Source organism: Eubalaena glacialis, chromosome 8, assembly GCF_028564815.1.
Source record: "Eubalaena glacialis isolate mEubGla1 chromosome 8, mEubGla1.1.hap2.+ XY, whole genome shotgun sequence".
NCBI lineage: Eukaryota > Metazoa > Chordata > Mammalia > Artiodactyla > Balaenidae > Eubalaena > Eubalaena glacialis.
Genome location: NC_083723.1, coordinates 18956193 through 18970574, shown reverse-complemented (window position 1 = coordinate 18970574; position 14382 = coordinate 18956193). Strand labels below are relative to the sequence as shown.

At 41.9% G+C, this 14382-nt stretch overlaps 1 protein-coding gene across 5 annotated transcripts in view; it reads right to left on the bottom strand.

The window, feature by feature from the left end:
- PUS7 (pseudouridine synthase 7) overlaps positions 1 to 14382 on the bottom strand; it is a 61158-nt gene that overhangs the window by 18143 nt on the left and 28633 nt on the right. For all 5 annotated transcript variants that reach the window (XM_061197608.1, XM_061197606.1, XM_061197607.1 and 2 more), the window contains exons 6-7: positions 13724 to 13835; positions 11464 to 11541 (exon numbers count right to left, since the gene is read on the bottom strand). In XM_061197608.1, the coding sequence (XP_061053591.1) occupies positions 11464 to 11541; positions 13724 to 13835 (190 nt within the window). The remainder of the gene's footprint in view (positions 1 to 11463; positions 11542 to 13723; positions 13836 to 14382) is intronic.

Genomic DNA, 14382 nt, shown 5'->3' with positions numbered 1-14382 from the left:
AGTATTGAGCAGAGTTTTCTGTGCTATACAGTAGGTCCTAGTTGGTTATCTTTTTTTTTTTAATTTTTATTTTGACCTTTTTAAAAAATTTTATTTATTTATTTATTTTTGGCTGCGTTGGGTCTTCATTGTTGCGCACGGGCTTTCTCTAGTTGCAGAGAGTGGGGACTACTCTTTGTTGCAGTGCGTGGGCTTCTCACTGTGGTGGCTTCTCTTGTTGCGGAGCACGGGCTCTAGAGCACAGGCTCAGTAGTAGTGGCGCACGGGCTTAGCTGCTCCGCGGCATGTGGGATCTCCCCGGACCAGGGCTTGAACCCGTGTACCCTGCACTGGCAGGCGGATTCTTAACCACTGCACCACCGGGGAAGCCCTGGTTATCCATTTTAAATACAGCAGTGTGTACATGTCAATCCCAAACTCCCTAACTATCCCTCCCCCCTACCCACCCCCCCCCGCCCCCGGTAACCGTAAGTTCGTTCTCTAAGTCTGTGAGTCTGTTGAATTTCAGTTAGTTGAAATTTAGTTAGTTGCATTTTAGTTAGTTGAATTTTTTTTAATAGCTCTGGGATTTAAGTCTATTTAGGAAGGGTGTCCCTAGTCAGGGATTATTTTTATTTTTTTTAATTTATTTTATTTAATTTATTTTTGGCTGTGTTGGGTCTCCGTTGCTGTGTGCGGGCTTTCTCTAGTTGCGGCGAGCGGGGGCCACTCTTCGTTACGGTGCGCGGGCTTCTCATTGCGGTGGCCTCTCCCGCTGCGGAGCACGGGCTCTGGGCACGTGGGCTTCAGTAGTTGCGGCACGTGGGCTCAGTAGCTGCGGCACGTGGGCTCAGTAGCTGTGGCTTGCGGGCTCTAGAGCACAGGCTCAGTAGTTGTGGCGCACGGGCTTAGTCGCTCCACGGCATGTGGGATCTTCCCGGACCAGGGCTTGAACCCGTGTCCCCTGCATTGGCAGGTGGACTCCCAACCACTACGCCACCAGGGAAGCCCCAGAGATTATTTTTTTAAAATAGTATCCCCAGGTATAAGTAGAGTACTTTTGCAGTTGTTGTTGTTTTTTATGAATTTATTCATTTATTTATTTTTTGGCTGCGTTGGGTCCTCGTTGCTGCGCACAGGCCTTCTCCAATTGCGGCGAGTGGGGCTACTCTTGGTTGCGGTGGCCTCTACCGTCGCGCAGCATGGGCTCTAGGCGCGTGGGCTTCAGTAGTCGTGGCACGCGGGCTCAGTAGTCGTGGCGCACGGGCCTAGCCGCTCCGTGGCATGTGGGATCCTCCCGGACCAAGGCTCAAACCCGTGTCCCCTGCATTGGCAGGTGCACTCCTAACCATTGCACCACCAGGGAAGCCCCAGTTGCTGTTGTTTTAGAGTAAAAAGGGTACTTTTCTTTTTGTTTCCTTCTGGCCAACAGTAGTGACGCACTTTTCGTCATGTCTCATTTACAGCAGTGCTGGCCTCCATGCAGTCCCTAACACACTAATCTTTTTTTTTTTTTTTTTAAACATCTTTATTGGAGTATAATTGCTTTACAATGGTGTGTTAGTTTCTGCTTTATAACAAAGTGAATCAGTTATACATATACATATGTTCCCATATCTCTTCCCTCTTGCACCTCCCTCCCTCCCTCCCACCCTCCCTATCCCACCCCTCTAGGTGGTCACAAAGCACCGAGCTGATCTCCCTGTGCTATGCGGCTGCTTCCCACTAGCTATCTATTTTACATTTGGTAGTGTATATATGTCCATGCCACTCTCTCACACTGTCACATCTCACCCCTCCCCCTCCCCATATCCTCAAGTCCATTCTCTAGTAGGTCTGTGTCTTTATTCCCGTCTTGCCACTAGGTTCTTCATGACCTTTTTTTTTTTTCCCTTAGATTCCATGTATATGTGTTAGCATACTGTATTTGTTTTTCTCTTTCTGACTTACTTCACTCTGTATGACAGACTCTAACTCCATCCACCTCACTACAAATACCTCCATTTCATTTCTTTTTATGGCTGAGTAATATTCCATTGTATATATGTGCCACACCTTCTTTATCCAGTCATCCGATGATGGACACTTAGGTTGCTTCCATGTCCTGGCTATTGTAAATAGAGCTGCAATGAACATTTTGGTACATGACTCTTTTTGAATAATGGTTTTCTCAGGGTATATGCCCAGTAGTGGGATTGCTGGGTCGTATGGTAGTTCTATTTTTAGTTTTTTAAGGAACCTCCATACTGTTCTCCATAGTGGCTGTATCAATTTACATTCCCACCAACAGTGCAAGAGGGTTCCCTTTTCTCCACACCCTCTCCAGCATTTATTGTTTATAGATTTTTTGATGATGGCCATTCTGACCGGTGTAACACACTAATCTTGACTACTAGTCTTTTAAAGTCTACAATGGTTGTGGCAAAGAAGAAAAGAACTCTGGGCATTGGAGTTCCAGGGGCTTTGACTGGCAGTTTCTGTTTACTCTCCCCAGTCAACTACTGATGCCCAAAGTGGCTCATTTAGAGAGGAGTGGGAGGAGGTCAAGTTCTCCCCCTCTGCTTTGAATTATGGACTCTCTTCGTCCTAGGCAACAAGGAGGTTAAGGAAAGAAGAGGGGAAAGCTGTTCACACACAAGTCAGTAACAGTATCAGCTGCTGCTCAGTGGCTTTGGTTCTGCATTTTAAATTATCAGCATACACATATCTTTTGGCTTTTTGTCTTTTTTTAAAAGGTAGATTGAGGAGTATAAATACTACACCAAGGACCTGGTTACAAAAGATAAATATTCATATTACATCTATCTGTAATATCATATATCTCTCTCTATCCATCTATCTTCGCAGTGACACTGTGGCTGATACCGCCTTTCAAATGGCTTTGTTAATATTTGGCAAAGCCTTGTCTCTTCGAGTGAAGACGTAAAAACTCAGGTAAGGAATCAATTTCATTTTTTTTTTTTTCAGGTGGCTACTCAGTTATTTCAACAAATTCACTGACTCAAAACTTTTCTTTGGGACTTCCCTGGTGGCGCAGTGGTTAAGACTCCACGCTCCCAATGCAGGGGGCCAGGGTTTGATCCCTGGTCAGGGAACTACATCCCACACGCATGCCGCAACTAAGAGTTCGCATGCCACAACTAAGGAACCCACCTGCTGCAACTAAGAACCGGCGCAACCAAATAAATTAAAAAACAAACAAACAAAAAACCCAACACTCTTCTTTGCTGATTTTAAATGCTACTTGCTTACACACTAACTCTGTGGATATATCTGGGTCTGTAATTATTCTAATGCTACCCGTTTATGTGCCAGTATCATATTGCATTAACTGCTATACTTTTTTGGCCATGCCATGCAGCACGTGGGATCTTCGTGCCCCGACCAGGGATCGAACCCGTGCCCCCTGCCTTGGGAGCGTGGAGTCTTAACCAATGGACTGCCAGGGAAGTCCCTACTATACTTCTATAATATGCTTTAAAATATACTGAGGCTGGACAGCTACACGTAAAAGAATGAAATTAGAAAATTCTCTAACACCATAAACAAAAGTAAACTCAAAATGGATTAAAGACCTAAATGTAAGACCAGATACTATAAAACCCCTAGAAGAAAATATAGGCAGAACATGCTTTGGGCTTCCCTGGTGGCACACTGGTTAAGAATCCACCTGCCAATGCAGGGGACACGGGTTTGAGCCCTGGTCCGGGAAGATCCCACATGTTGCGGAGCAACTAAGCCCGTGCGCCACAACTACTGAGCCTGCGCTCTAGAGCCCGCGAGCCACAACTACGGAGCCCATGCGCCACAACTACTGAAGCCCGCGCACCTAAAGCCCATGCTCCGCAACAAGAGAAGCCACCGCAATGAGAAGGCCGCGCAACAGAACAAAGACTAGGCCCTGCTCGCCACAACTAGAGAAAGCCTGCATGCAGCAACGAAGACCCAACGCAGCCATAAATTAATTCATTAATTAATTAATTATTTTAAAAGAACATGCTTTGACATAAATCATAGCACTATTTTCTTGTGTCCATCTCCTAGAGTAATGGAAACAAAAGCAAAAATAAACAAATGGGATCTAATTAAACATAAACGCTTTTGCACGGCAAAGGAAATCATAAACAAAACAAAAAGACGACAGACCGGAAGAAAATATTTGCAAATGATGCAACCAACAAGGGCTTAATTTGCAAAATATACAAACAGTTTATACAGCTCATTATCAAAAAAAAAAAAAAAAAAAAAAACCAATCAAAAATGGGCAGAAGACCTAAACAAACATTTCTCCAAAACAGACATACAGATGGCCAACAGGCACATGAAAAGATGCTCAATATTGCTAATTATTAAGAGACATGCAAATCAAAACTACAGTGAGGTACCACTTCGCACCAGTCAGAATGGCCATTAAAAAGCCTACAAATAACAAATGCTGGAGAGGGTGTAGAGAAAAGGGAACCCTCCTACACTGTTGGTGGGAATGTAAATTGGTAACAGCCACTATGGAAAAGAGTATGGAGGTTCCTTAAAAAACTAAAAATAGAGTTGCCATATGATCTAGCAATCCCACTCCTGGGCATATACCCAGAAAAGATGAAAACTCTAATTTAAAAAGATACATGCGGGCTTCCCTGGTGGAGCAGTGGTTAAGAATCCGCCTACCAATGCAGGGGACACGGGTTCGAGCCCTCGTCCGGGAAGATCCCACATGCCGTGGAGCAACTAAGCCCGTGCGCCACAACTACTGAGCCTGCGCTCTAGAGCCCATGAGCCACAACCACTGAGCCCGCAAGCCTAGAGCCCATGCTCCGCAACAAGAGAAGCCACCGCAATAAGAAGCCCGCGCACCGGAATGAAGAGTAGGCCCCGCTCGCTGCAACTAGAGAAAGCCCACGCACAGCAACAGAGACCCAACGCAGCCAAAGATAAATAAATAAATTTATTAAAAAAAAAAAAAAGATACATGCGCCCCAATGTACATAGCAGCACTATTTACAAGAGTCAAGACATGGAAACAACCTAAATGTCTATTGAAAGATGAATGGCTACAAAAGATGTGGTACATACATACAATAGAGTATTACTCAGCCATAAGAAAGAACGAAATAATGCCATTTGCAGCAACACGGATGGACCTGGAGATTATCATACCAAGTGAAGTAAGTCAGACAAAGACAAATATTATATACTTTTACTTATATGTGGCAAAAAAAATATATACAAATGAACTTATTTACAAAACAGAAACAGACTCACAAACATAGAAAACAAACTTATGGTTACCACAGGGGAAAGGGGGAAGGGAGGAATAAACTGGGAATGTGAGATTAACATACACACACTACTATATATAAAATAAACAAGGATGTACTGTTTAGTACAGGGAACTATATTCAGTATCTTGTAAAAACCAATAATGGGAAAGAATCTGAAAAAGAATATATGTGTGTGTGTGTGTCTGTGCGTGTATATACATATATATATAAAAGTATAAAACTGACTTTGTTGCACACCTGAAACAATGTAAATCAACTATACTTCAATAAAAAAAAAAAAAAAAAAAAACAGGTGGTAAGTTAGAGAAATTGATTACTATAAATCCAGAAATATCTTAGGGTGGAAAGTGTAGTTAAAATGTTTTACTAGTCTAAGTGTACAATTTACCCCACAGCAGAAATCATCATGAGAATGTTTCAATAAAAACATTTTAAAAATGAAAATATGTATGTATTAATACATATATTTTTTATTTTTATAGCTATTTCATATATATATATACTGACGCTAATACCCCTTTATTAGTCACTTTTACCAGAATTTTTATGGCTAGTTCTGTGTCTTTCTCACATTATGATCAGCTTGATTACACTGAAACATTCTATTGGTATTTTCATTAGTATCAGCATAAATTTATACATTTATTCATTAAAGAACATTTATACGTATCCAAGAACAGGTTATAGCATTCATTTATTCAAGTCCTTTTACATCGATCAATAGCATTTCAAAGTTTCTTCATAGATAGAGATCTTATACTTTACAAAAATCTTTGTTTCTAGGTATGTTCTCTTCTTTTCTTTTAAACTTTTTCTGTGTAAAAGAGTTTTTTCCACTATAATTTCTAACTGGCTATCATCTGAATATTGATTTTTGTACATAATCTTTCCTATCTTGTATAACTTTCAGTCAACTCCTTGCGTAGAAACAATAATATATCAGTAACAAAAACTGCAATTTGGCCTCCTCCCTTCTAATTTTTACACCACTTATTTCTTAATTTTGTTTTTTGTATTACGGTATGCCTAGAACAATGATAAATAGTGGTAATAGTGTGGTCATCTTTATTTACTTTGTTCCCGGCGCTAATAAAATGCTCTAGTATTTCACCATTAAACAGGACATTGGCTTTTCATTTGAGACTTTCACACTTCGCCTTTTCCTTTAATAAAGAGCCTTTTTAAAAATTACAAATAATCTAATATGGTCAAAAATAATTCATCAATTGGAATTTACTTATTTAGCCATTCATTTAAGATTTTCCAGTTTGGGTCACCTGGGTTGTTTACAATATTTCAAAATTACAAATAATGCTGCACAGTGTATCACTGTGCCTAAGAAAGTCGTTTTAAGTTTTTCTGAATTCAGACTTCCTCTGAAGAGACATCTACGCTGAGAACTACCAGAACAAAGAGCGTTTGTGCTTCACTTTGTTGAATACACTTCTCTCTTTACTACTCTGGACTGTGCAGTGTTTTTCAGCCTTGGTCCTTAAGCGCATTCCGGCTGGCTCTTGTTGTGAGGAGCCATGTTCCAGCTTTGCCTGGAAATACCGGGGTCGGGAGGATGTGGCTGTGGCTCCTGGGCCTGGGGCCTGCACGAGAGGCTGTTCTGCCCCAAAGTGCCTGGTCTATCAACCCAGAGCAGCTAATCACGGAAGCAGCCCCACAGAGGTGTGTGCCCCTGCTCTGCAGCCTCTGAATTTCCAACATCACATGAAAAATTAGTGGGGAAATTTTATCTTACTCCCTTGTTAAAAATATGCTGTTACTGAGTTAAACTATTTAAAATCCACTGATATAATACCAGTTTGCCATTTCATCTCAGAGAATTCTTGTTTCCTTGCTGAAAATTTCCCCATACTCCCTGAAGACAATCAAATTCCTTGACGCACTATCAATCAGCCTTATTTGTTTCCTGGTTCAATATGAGCAGGAACAGCCTGACCAAATTTCTTGAGGAAAAATCATTTGTCATTATCCCATTCATTATTATAAAATGTAGGAAGCTAGCCTGAGAAGTGGGCAAAGCTCATACTCCTTTACCCTCTCTCCTGGCCCCGAATGCCCTGTCCAACCCGACTACCAAAAAGGTGTAAAGTGGGTCGATACCAGCTTGGGCCAGCTGCTCAGAGGCAGCAGATCCAGGAGAAAAAGGGCACCACATCCTTGACTTCAGATATATGGGGACAATGGTAGAGCCACAGGGCATAAATTAATCCAGAAACAGTATCCTGGAGTCCAGGCAGGAGAGGATGGAGATGAACAGAGGGAGGAACAGGAGGACAGAACCCCTCTTTGGTCAGTAACTACTGTTGTAGAAACGAATGGAATATTTAAGAGTCAGGAGGAAAGAAGGAATCAGATAAGCAACTTGGCAGCTCTGGAGAGAGCTTATGGAGACTGATGCCCAACAGCCATGAAAGACAGCTCTGTTCTTTTTTTTTTTTTTTTAAGTTGAGCTAAAATTAACATAACAAAAGGTTATCATTTTAACCATTATAAAGTGTACAATTCAGTGGTCTTCAGGATATTCACAATATTATGCAACTGTCACCACTATCTAGTTCCAGAACATTTCTCTCACCTCCAAAAGAAACCCTACACCTACTGACCCCATTCCCTAGATCTGCGGCTCCTAGCAACCACTAATCTACTTTGCCTCTATAGATTTCCCTATTTGGGACATTTCCTACTAATATAATCATATAATATGTGGCCTTTTGTGTATGACTTCTTTTATTTAGCATAATGCTTTAATCCATGTCATAGTATGTATCAGTACTTCATTCCTTTTCATGGCTGAATCATATTCTACTGTCTATTCTTAAATACACAACATGTATTTCTGAAACCCACTAGCACAGCAGAAAGCAAGAGCTACACTCAGTTCTCAATGGTGTGGGTGCTCCCTGAGAACTGATGGAATGAAGCTGACAATACTTTTCACGATTCTGTTCATAGTTTTAACTTTGATGATCCTGGATCAAGCTCTTTGGCTGTAAATTCACAGCAATTCTGTGAGTAACTTGGGACTACCAAAATCTTGCGTTTAAACATCAGGAGCCAACCTAAGCAGCATGTTGCACAAAAAAGCCTTTATTAACAAAGCCAGGGAAATACTGGCCCAGGCTCAGAAAGGAGACTGGCAGGAAGAGGCAGGAAAAGAAACAAATCATGCTGAATGAGGCTGTTCCTGCTTGAGATCCTGTTAAAACTACTAGGTGACTTTGGAGAGTTACATGAAGCTGAAAAGCTGCTTATCCGGAGGACTGATCAATTCAGCAATAATTAAAATCTTTGTATGGCGGAGTGGGTTTATCCTGTCCACCAGTTCTCACGGGAAAGGCCAATCAGCCCAGCCCCACGTATCCATTAAGCAAACGAAGGGTGTAGCCTGCATCCGCAAGATAAGTGCTATGTGCTTTCCAAAGGCCAACATTTAGGTGTCTAATATGGTTTCTTACTAAGTCAACAGGAAGATGATAAAGGCAGCAAAGGTCTATGAATAGAGCCGCATTGTGATCAAGTATGACACCTGGTGGCTGACGAAGAAGAGAAATAAATACTTTCACTCTTCAAAGATGTCACATCATAAAATGCAACAGAAAATAACGAGATGCCATTTTTTGACCCTCAAATTAGTAAATTATTTTTTTCTTAGATCGTGATATGTGTCAGGGACGATTCTGGAGAAGAATAAAGGTGATAAACTGGTACCACCTTTCTACAGGGCAAGTAAACTCTGCTATCAAAAACCTAAAACCTAGAATTTCACATTCCCTTTAAGTCAGTAATTCCGCTGCTAAGTTTATCTTAATGAAGTTATCACAGATGTGTGCCAAGATTTAACTCCCAATATGTTCATCATGGAACTACTTATAATAGCAAGAAATGGGAAACTATGTAAACATTCAGAAATAGAACAGTAGTTCATAAATTAGGATGCATCCATATATTTAAATATCTTTTGCTACATATTAACAGGAAGAGAGGTGCATCATTTATTGTTTGCAAGAAAAGAACACATTTTAAATAAATATTTCGGTTTATAAGGAAAAAAGAGTCCCTTACAAAAATATACCACGCCGTAAGCAAGGCAGTCTCTGAGGGAGTACAATTATGGTGGAACTTTCATTTTCTACCTAGTTCCTTCCGTGTTGAAAGCAAATTGAACCAATCCATTTTTTAATTTAGGTGGAAAAATCCCCAGAGCTGGCCGGCCGGAAAGCACAGGAGTTGACTACAATGGTATTTCAGGACACCAAAGAGAAGGCAAGAACCTTCTGTGCCCCACCATCCAGAGCATGGAAAGCCAGAGCCCTCGAGTCACTGCCGGTGCCCTACTGTCAGGAGCTGCTGACAAGCCCATCACCCACAGAGGCTGTTTCAAACCTTCACACTCTTTTAAAGTTCCCTTCCCCACTCCTGCCCCCTTCACTCTCAGCAGAGGACCCCACGTTCCATGTGTCTCAGGGAGAGAGAGACCAGGCCACCAGGTGAGAGCACTGGCATCTCCAGGTGTCTCCTCCCGCTCTCCCTCGGACACAGCGACACCTCACTGCCACTAGTGAAGTCGCGGAGAGATGTTCTCACCCTGCCTTTACTACGACATCACGCCACTGTCCCAGGGTCAGTGAAGGAAAGGACCGCAAAATCCATTTGGATGCAACTGGGAGCTCAATCCCGACATCATCTCAAATGAATCAGAGGAGGGGTGGGAAAGGAGCCAGATGGCAGGTGACTGTGGAGTGAAGAGGAGGCGCCACCTCAACTTCTCTATGAAAAGATGGGGAAAGTATAAATACATATATGCATTTGTTTTCAGTGGGGATAGCAAGCATAGATGACTTTATTTTTCATGACAAAATTAACATACGGTAAACCGTACATATTCAAAATGTACAAGTTTTAACATGTGAATGTTAAAACCCGTGAAACCATCACCACATTCAAGATAATGAACATCTGCATCACCCCCAAAGTTTCCTCCTGCCCCTTTATTTCTCCCTCCCACCACTCCTTACCTCAGGGGGTGCATGAGGACAGAAGCCTGAGTTTGTCCAACTTCCTCCTTTCCCTCTGACCTTCACTGAACTGACTGGGTTCAGACCCCCGTCCTCTGCCCCAGAATATGGCAATAGCCCCGATCTCCGTTCTATCCCTCTTGCTCACCGACAACCCCTAATTCTGTCCCTACACACAACTCCCCCTGTTTAGATTAAGGTCAAGTCCAAGATCCTAACATGACCCTCAGGGCCCTTCAGGATCTGGATCGTGCCTACCCTTCAAGCCTTATTTCCTGCTCAGCTCCCACAAAACTCAAACACCTGCCAGGTACCAAATATGCTATGCTCCCCAAATCCTTTCCAGTATCTTCACAAGGTGTTTTCTTGGTATGGAACAAACAACCCTAGACCCTCCCAGCCCTAGGAAACTCCTACCCATCCTTCTAGAATCTAGACCAGTGATTCTCAACCAGGGGCTATTTTGCCCTTCAAGGGACATTTAGAAATGTCTGGAGACATTTTTGTTTGTCACAATGTTGACATCAGTAGAGGAAATGTTACTGACATCTAGTGGGTAGAGACCAGGGCTGCTGCTAAACGTCCTACAATGCACAGGACGGCCCCTACAACAAAGAATTTTACCCAGTCCAAAATGCCAGCAGTGAAGAGGCAGAGAAGCCCTCATCTAGATGCCATTTTCTGTGAAAACCTCCCTGGCCTGACCCCCACAATGAGTGCCAAGCTCTGTCGTCAGGTCTACCCTAATACCCCAAATATACCTCTATTTTAGCATTTATCTCACTGTGCGATAAGTTCTGATTTATTTTTCTCTCTGCCATCTTTTTCATCTGTATATCTCCAGTGTGTAACAAAAGACCTCATTCACTGTTCTGTAATTTTAAATAACTTATATTTAATAATGAATGAACAAGAGAGAGAAAGGAGAGAAAGAGGCACTTATTCTCGACTCTACCACAAAAATCCTTTAAAAATTACTGCAAAACATTTTTGCTGCAAAAACATTAGAAAATACAGATAAGGAAGAAGAAAAAAACAAATAGAAAAACAATCTTTTGAATAGGCAGAGGCACCATCTAAAGATGGAAGAGGTAAACTCCACAAAGCAAATCCAAGAACTCTGAAAGGCGGCACTAGGAGTTTTGCAGTACGAATCCCAACATGTACTCACTACTTACTTGAGAACAGCAATCTCTTGAACGGTTATGGCCCTTTTATCTTTGGTTCCCATGTAGGAGAATATGTTTGGCTTGACTCTGATAAGACAAAAACAAAATCATCTGAAGTCACGTACCATTAGGAAATCATGCTTCTCATAATTTAAGATTTAAAATAAATATACTTAAAATCGTAACGGAATAAGAGAAGAGTAAGGACAAACTTTATTTAAAAATATACCTAGGAAAACATAAATTAGTGTGCAAGCTAAGAAAGTAAATGATGCCTCAACAACTGTAAAGCAATTATACTCCAATAAAGGTGTTTAAAAAAAAAAAAATGATGCCTGAACAACCCCCTCCTTAACTGTGTGTGACTTTTTTTTATTTTATTTTTTTAATTTAATTGTTGGCTGCATTGGGTCTTCATTGCTGCACGCGGGCTTTCTCTAGTTGCAGCGAGCCGGGGCTACTCTTTGTTGCGGTGCACGGGCTTCTCATTGCGGTGGCTTCTCTTGTTGTGGAGCATGGGCTCTAGGCACGCAGGCTCAGTAGTTGCGGCTCGCGGGCTCTAGAGTGCAGGCTCAGTAGTTGTGGCACGGGGGCTTAGTTGCTCCGCGGCATGTGGGATCTTCCCGGACCAGGGCTCGAACCCATGTTCCCTGCACTGGCAGGCGGATTCTTAACCACTGCGCCACCAGGGAAGTCCAGCTGTGTGTGACTCAGAACGTTTGTACTAGCCAGCAACAGAGAAGGAAGTAATGCACTTCCTGTTGATTACATGCAGTTCATTAATTACATAACTGTGAAGGTAAAGAAAAATCCATTCTAGATGTATCACGTACTACTTCAAATATTTTATACCTTCAATTTCAAAAAAGTTAATAATAATGTGAATTTTCCATAAATACATGCTATTTCTTTGTATAAAAGCCAAATGCTAAAACAAGGATCGGAATAGTTTTAATATGAAGATATAAGTAAGCCAGTTAACCAAGAAGAATTTTATAAAAACTGCTCCACACGAACAGGAAAGAAATGGGAAGAATTTCTTGAACTCAGCAATCCCAGCTCCAGATCTCAGAGGAGCTCCCTCCCCAACTGGCTACCCTCCCGGGTTCAGGTATAGACAAGGAATCAGAGAGAGCTAGCAACTAGAGTAAAGTAAAATGTTACTTCAAATGGTACTGTGTCCTATGGACTAAATTGTACTCCCTTAAAATTCCTATGTTGAGGCTGTGACAGCCAGTACCTCAGAACGCAAGTGTATTTGGAGATAGAGCCTTTAAAGAGGTGATTAAGTTAAAATGAGGCCCTAATCCAATTAGACTCGTGTCCTAATATAAGGAGAGGAAACGTGGACACACAGAGAGACTCCGGGACACAGACACACTCAGAGGGCAGACCATGAGAGAACACAGAGGAGGTGGCCATCTGCAAGCCAAGGAGAGGCCTCAGAAAAAACCAAACCTGCCAACACCCTGAGCTTGGGGCTTCCAGCCTTCGGACTGTGGGAAAATGAATGTCTCTTATTTAAGGCACCCAGTCCGTGGTATCTTGTCAAGGCAGCCATAGCAAACTAACACACTGTGTGTTGTCTTAAAACTGGGTTAAATATACATCAGAAAGCAAATTTCCATGCATACAGATTTGCTATGGTACCTGTACCCATTTCCAAAAATAAAATGGCACCTGGCTCATCCTCAGAGACCCAAACTCTACTATATTTGCATTCCTGTGAGAAAATCTGACTGGTGTCAGGTTTCCAATCTAGTCTATCTCCTGGAGTTAAGAGCTTATGGTTTAGTAGCAGACCTCTGCAACCACGTCAAAGTGTAGGCTTTCAGGGAAGAAAGCTAATTTTTATTTTCAGCTGGGTGAACTAGTAACCCTCAACTATATGTAAACCACTTACTTATAGAATGTTCATTTTGAATCACTGGCAATACGCAAGGAGGTTAAAAAAAATTAATTCAACTGTTGTCTAAGAAAACTATAATTGGGAATTCCCTGGCAGTCCAGTGGTTAGGACTCGGCGCTTTCACTGCTGTGGCCCAGGTTCAATCCCTGGTCGGGGAACTAGGATCCTGCAAGTCACGCAGTGCAGCCAAAAAAAAACCCCCAAAACAAAAAAACAAACAAACAAACAAAAAAACCCACTATAATTAGGAGGCACATTTGCCTATTTGCCTATTTTCCCACTCCTTTTTCATCAGCATGGAAAGAGGAAAATACACTTCTGTGTTTTGATTTTGTATGGGCAAAAGAACAAAATACTAACCTTAAATATTTAGACAGTAGATTAATAGCATCCATGGTGTCTTTGTTTTCCTTGTACAGTACGAAGTGGCAGTAACTTCCCCTAGATTTTGGCCAAGAATGTTTTCTTGGATCTTAAAAAAAGAAAAAAATTAACTATTATATACACCATAATAAAAGTTAGCTGAGTTCTTATGAAACCCCACAAGATCATTTTTGCTAGAGAACCTTTGAGAGAGAAACCAGATCTAGTCTGACAAGAAATATGGGTTAAGTGGTTATACCTTGTCATCTACAGTTATTAAACTTTCTGTGATTGGATACTTATCTGTCTGTATTTAAAATCAAAATTGAGAAATGCAGGTGGTGTGACAAATGACTAAACCTAACCAGCAATCTTCACACAGAGAAACACAGAGGGGTCCACCATTCCCCAGTGGCTTACTTTACAAGCATGTGTCTGAAAGGGGGCCGCCTGGCCCTCCAGAACGTATGCAGGCCAGAGGGAAACAGCAGTCATGGCAGAGCCTACAAGCTTTGCCTCATCTCCCCAGCCAGGTGTTCGCACAACAGGCTGGATGCCTCAGCAGGGTTGGGGATAAAGCTTGTGAGGAGCTGCCTCAGTGACAAGTTTAGATTTTCTAAAGGCCACTTCCATCACAGAAGTTTAGCGAATACTAG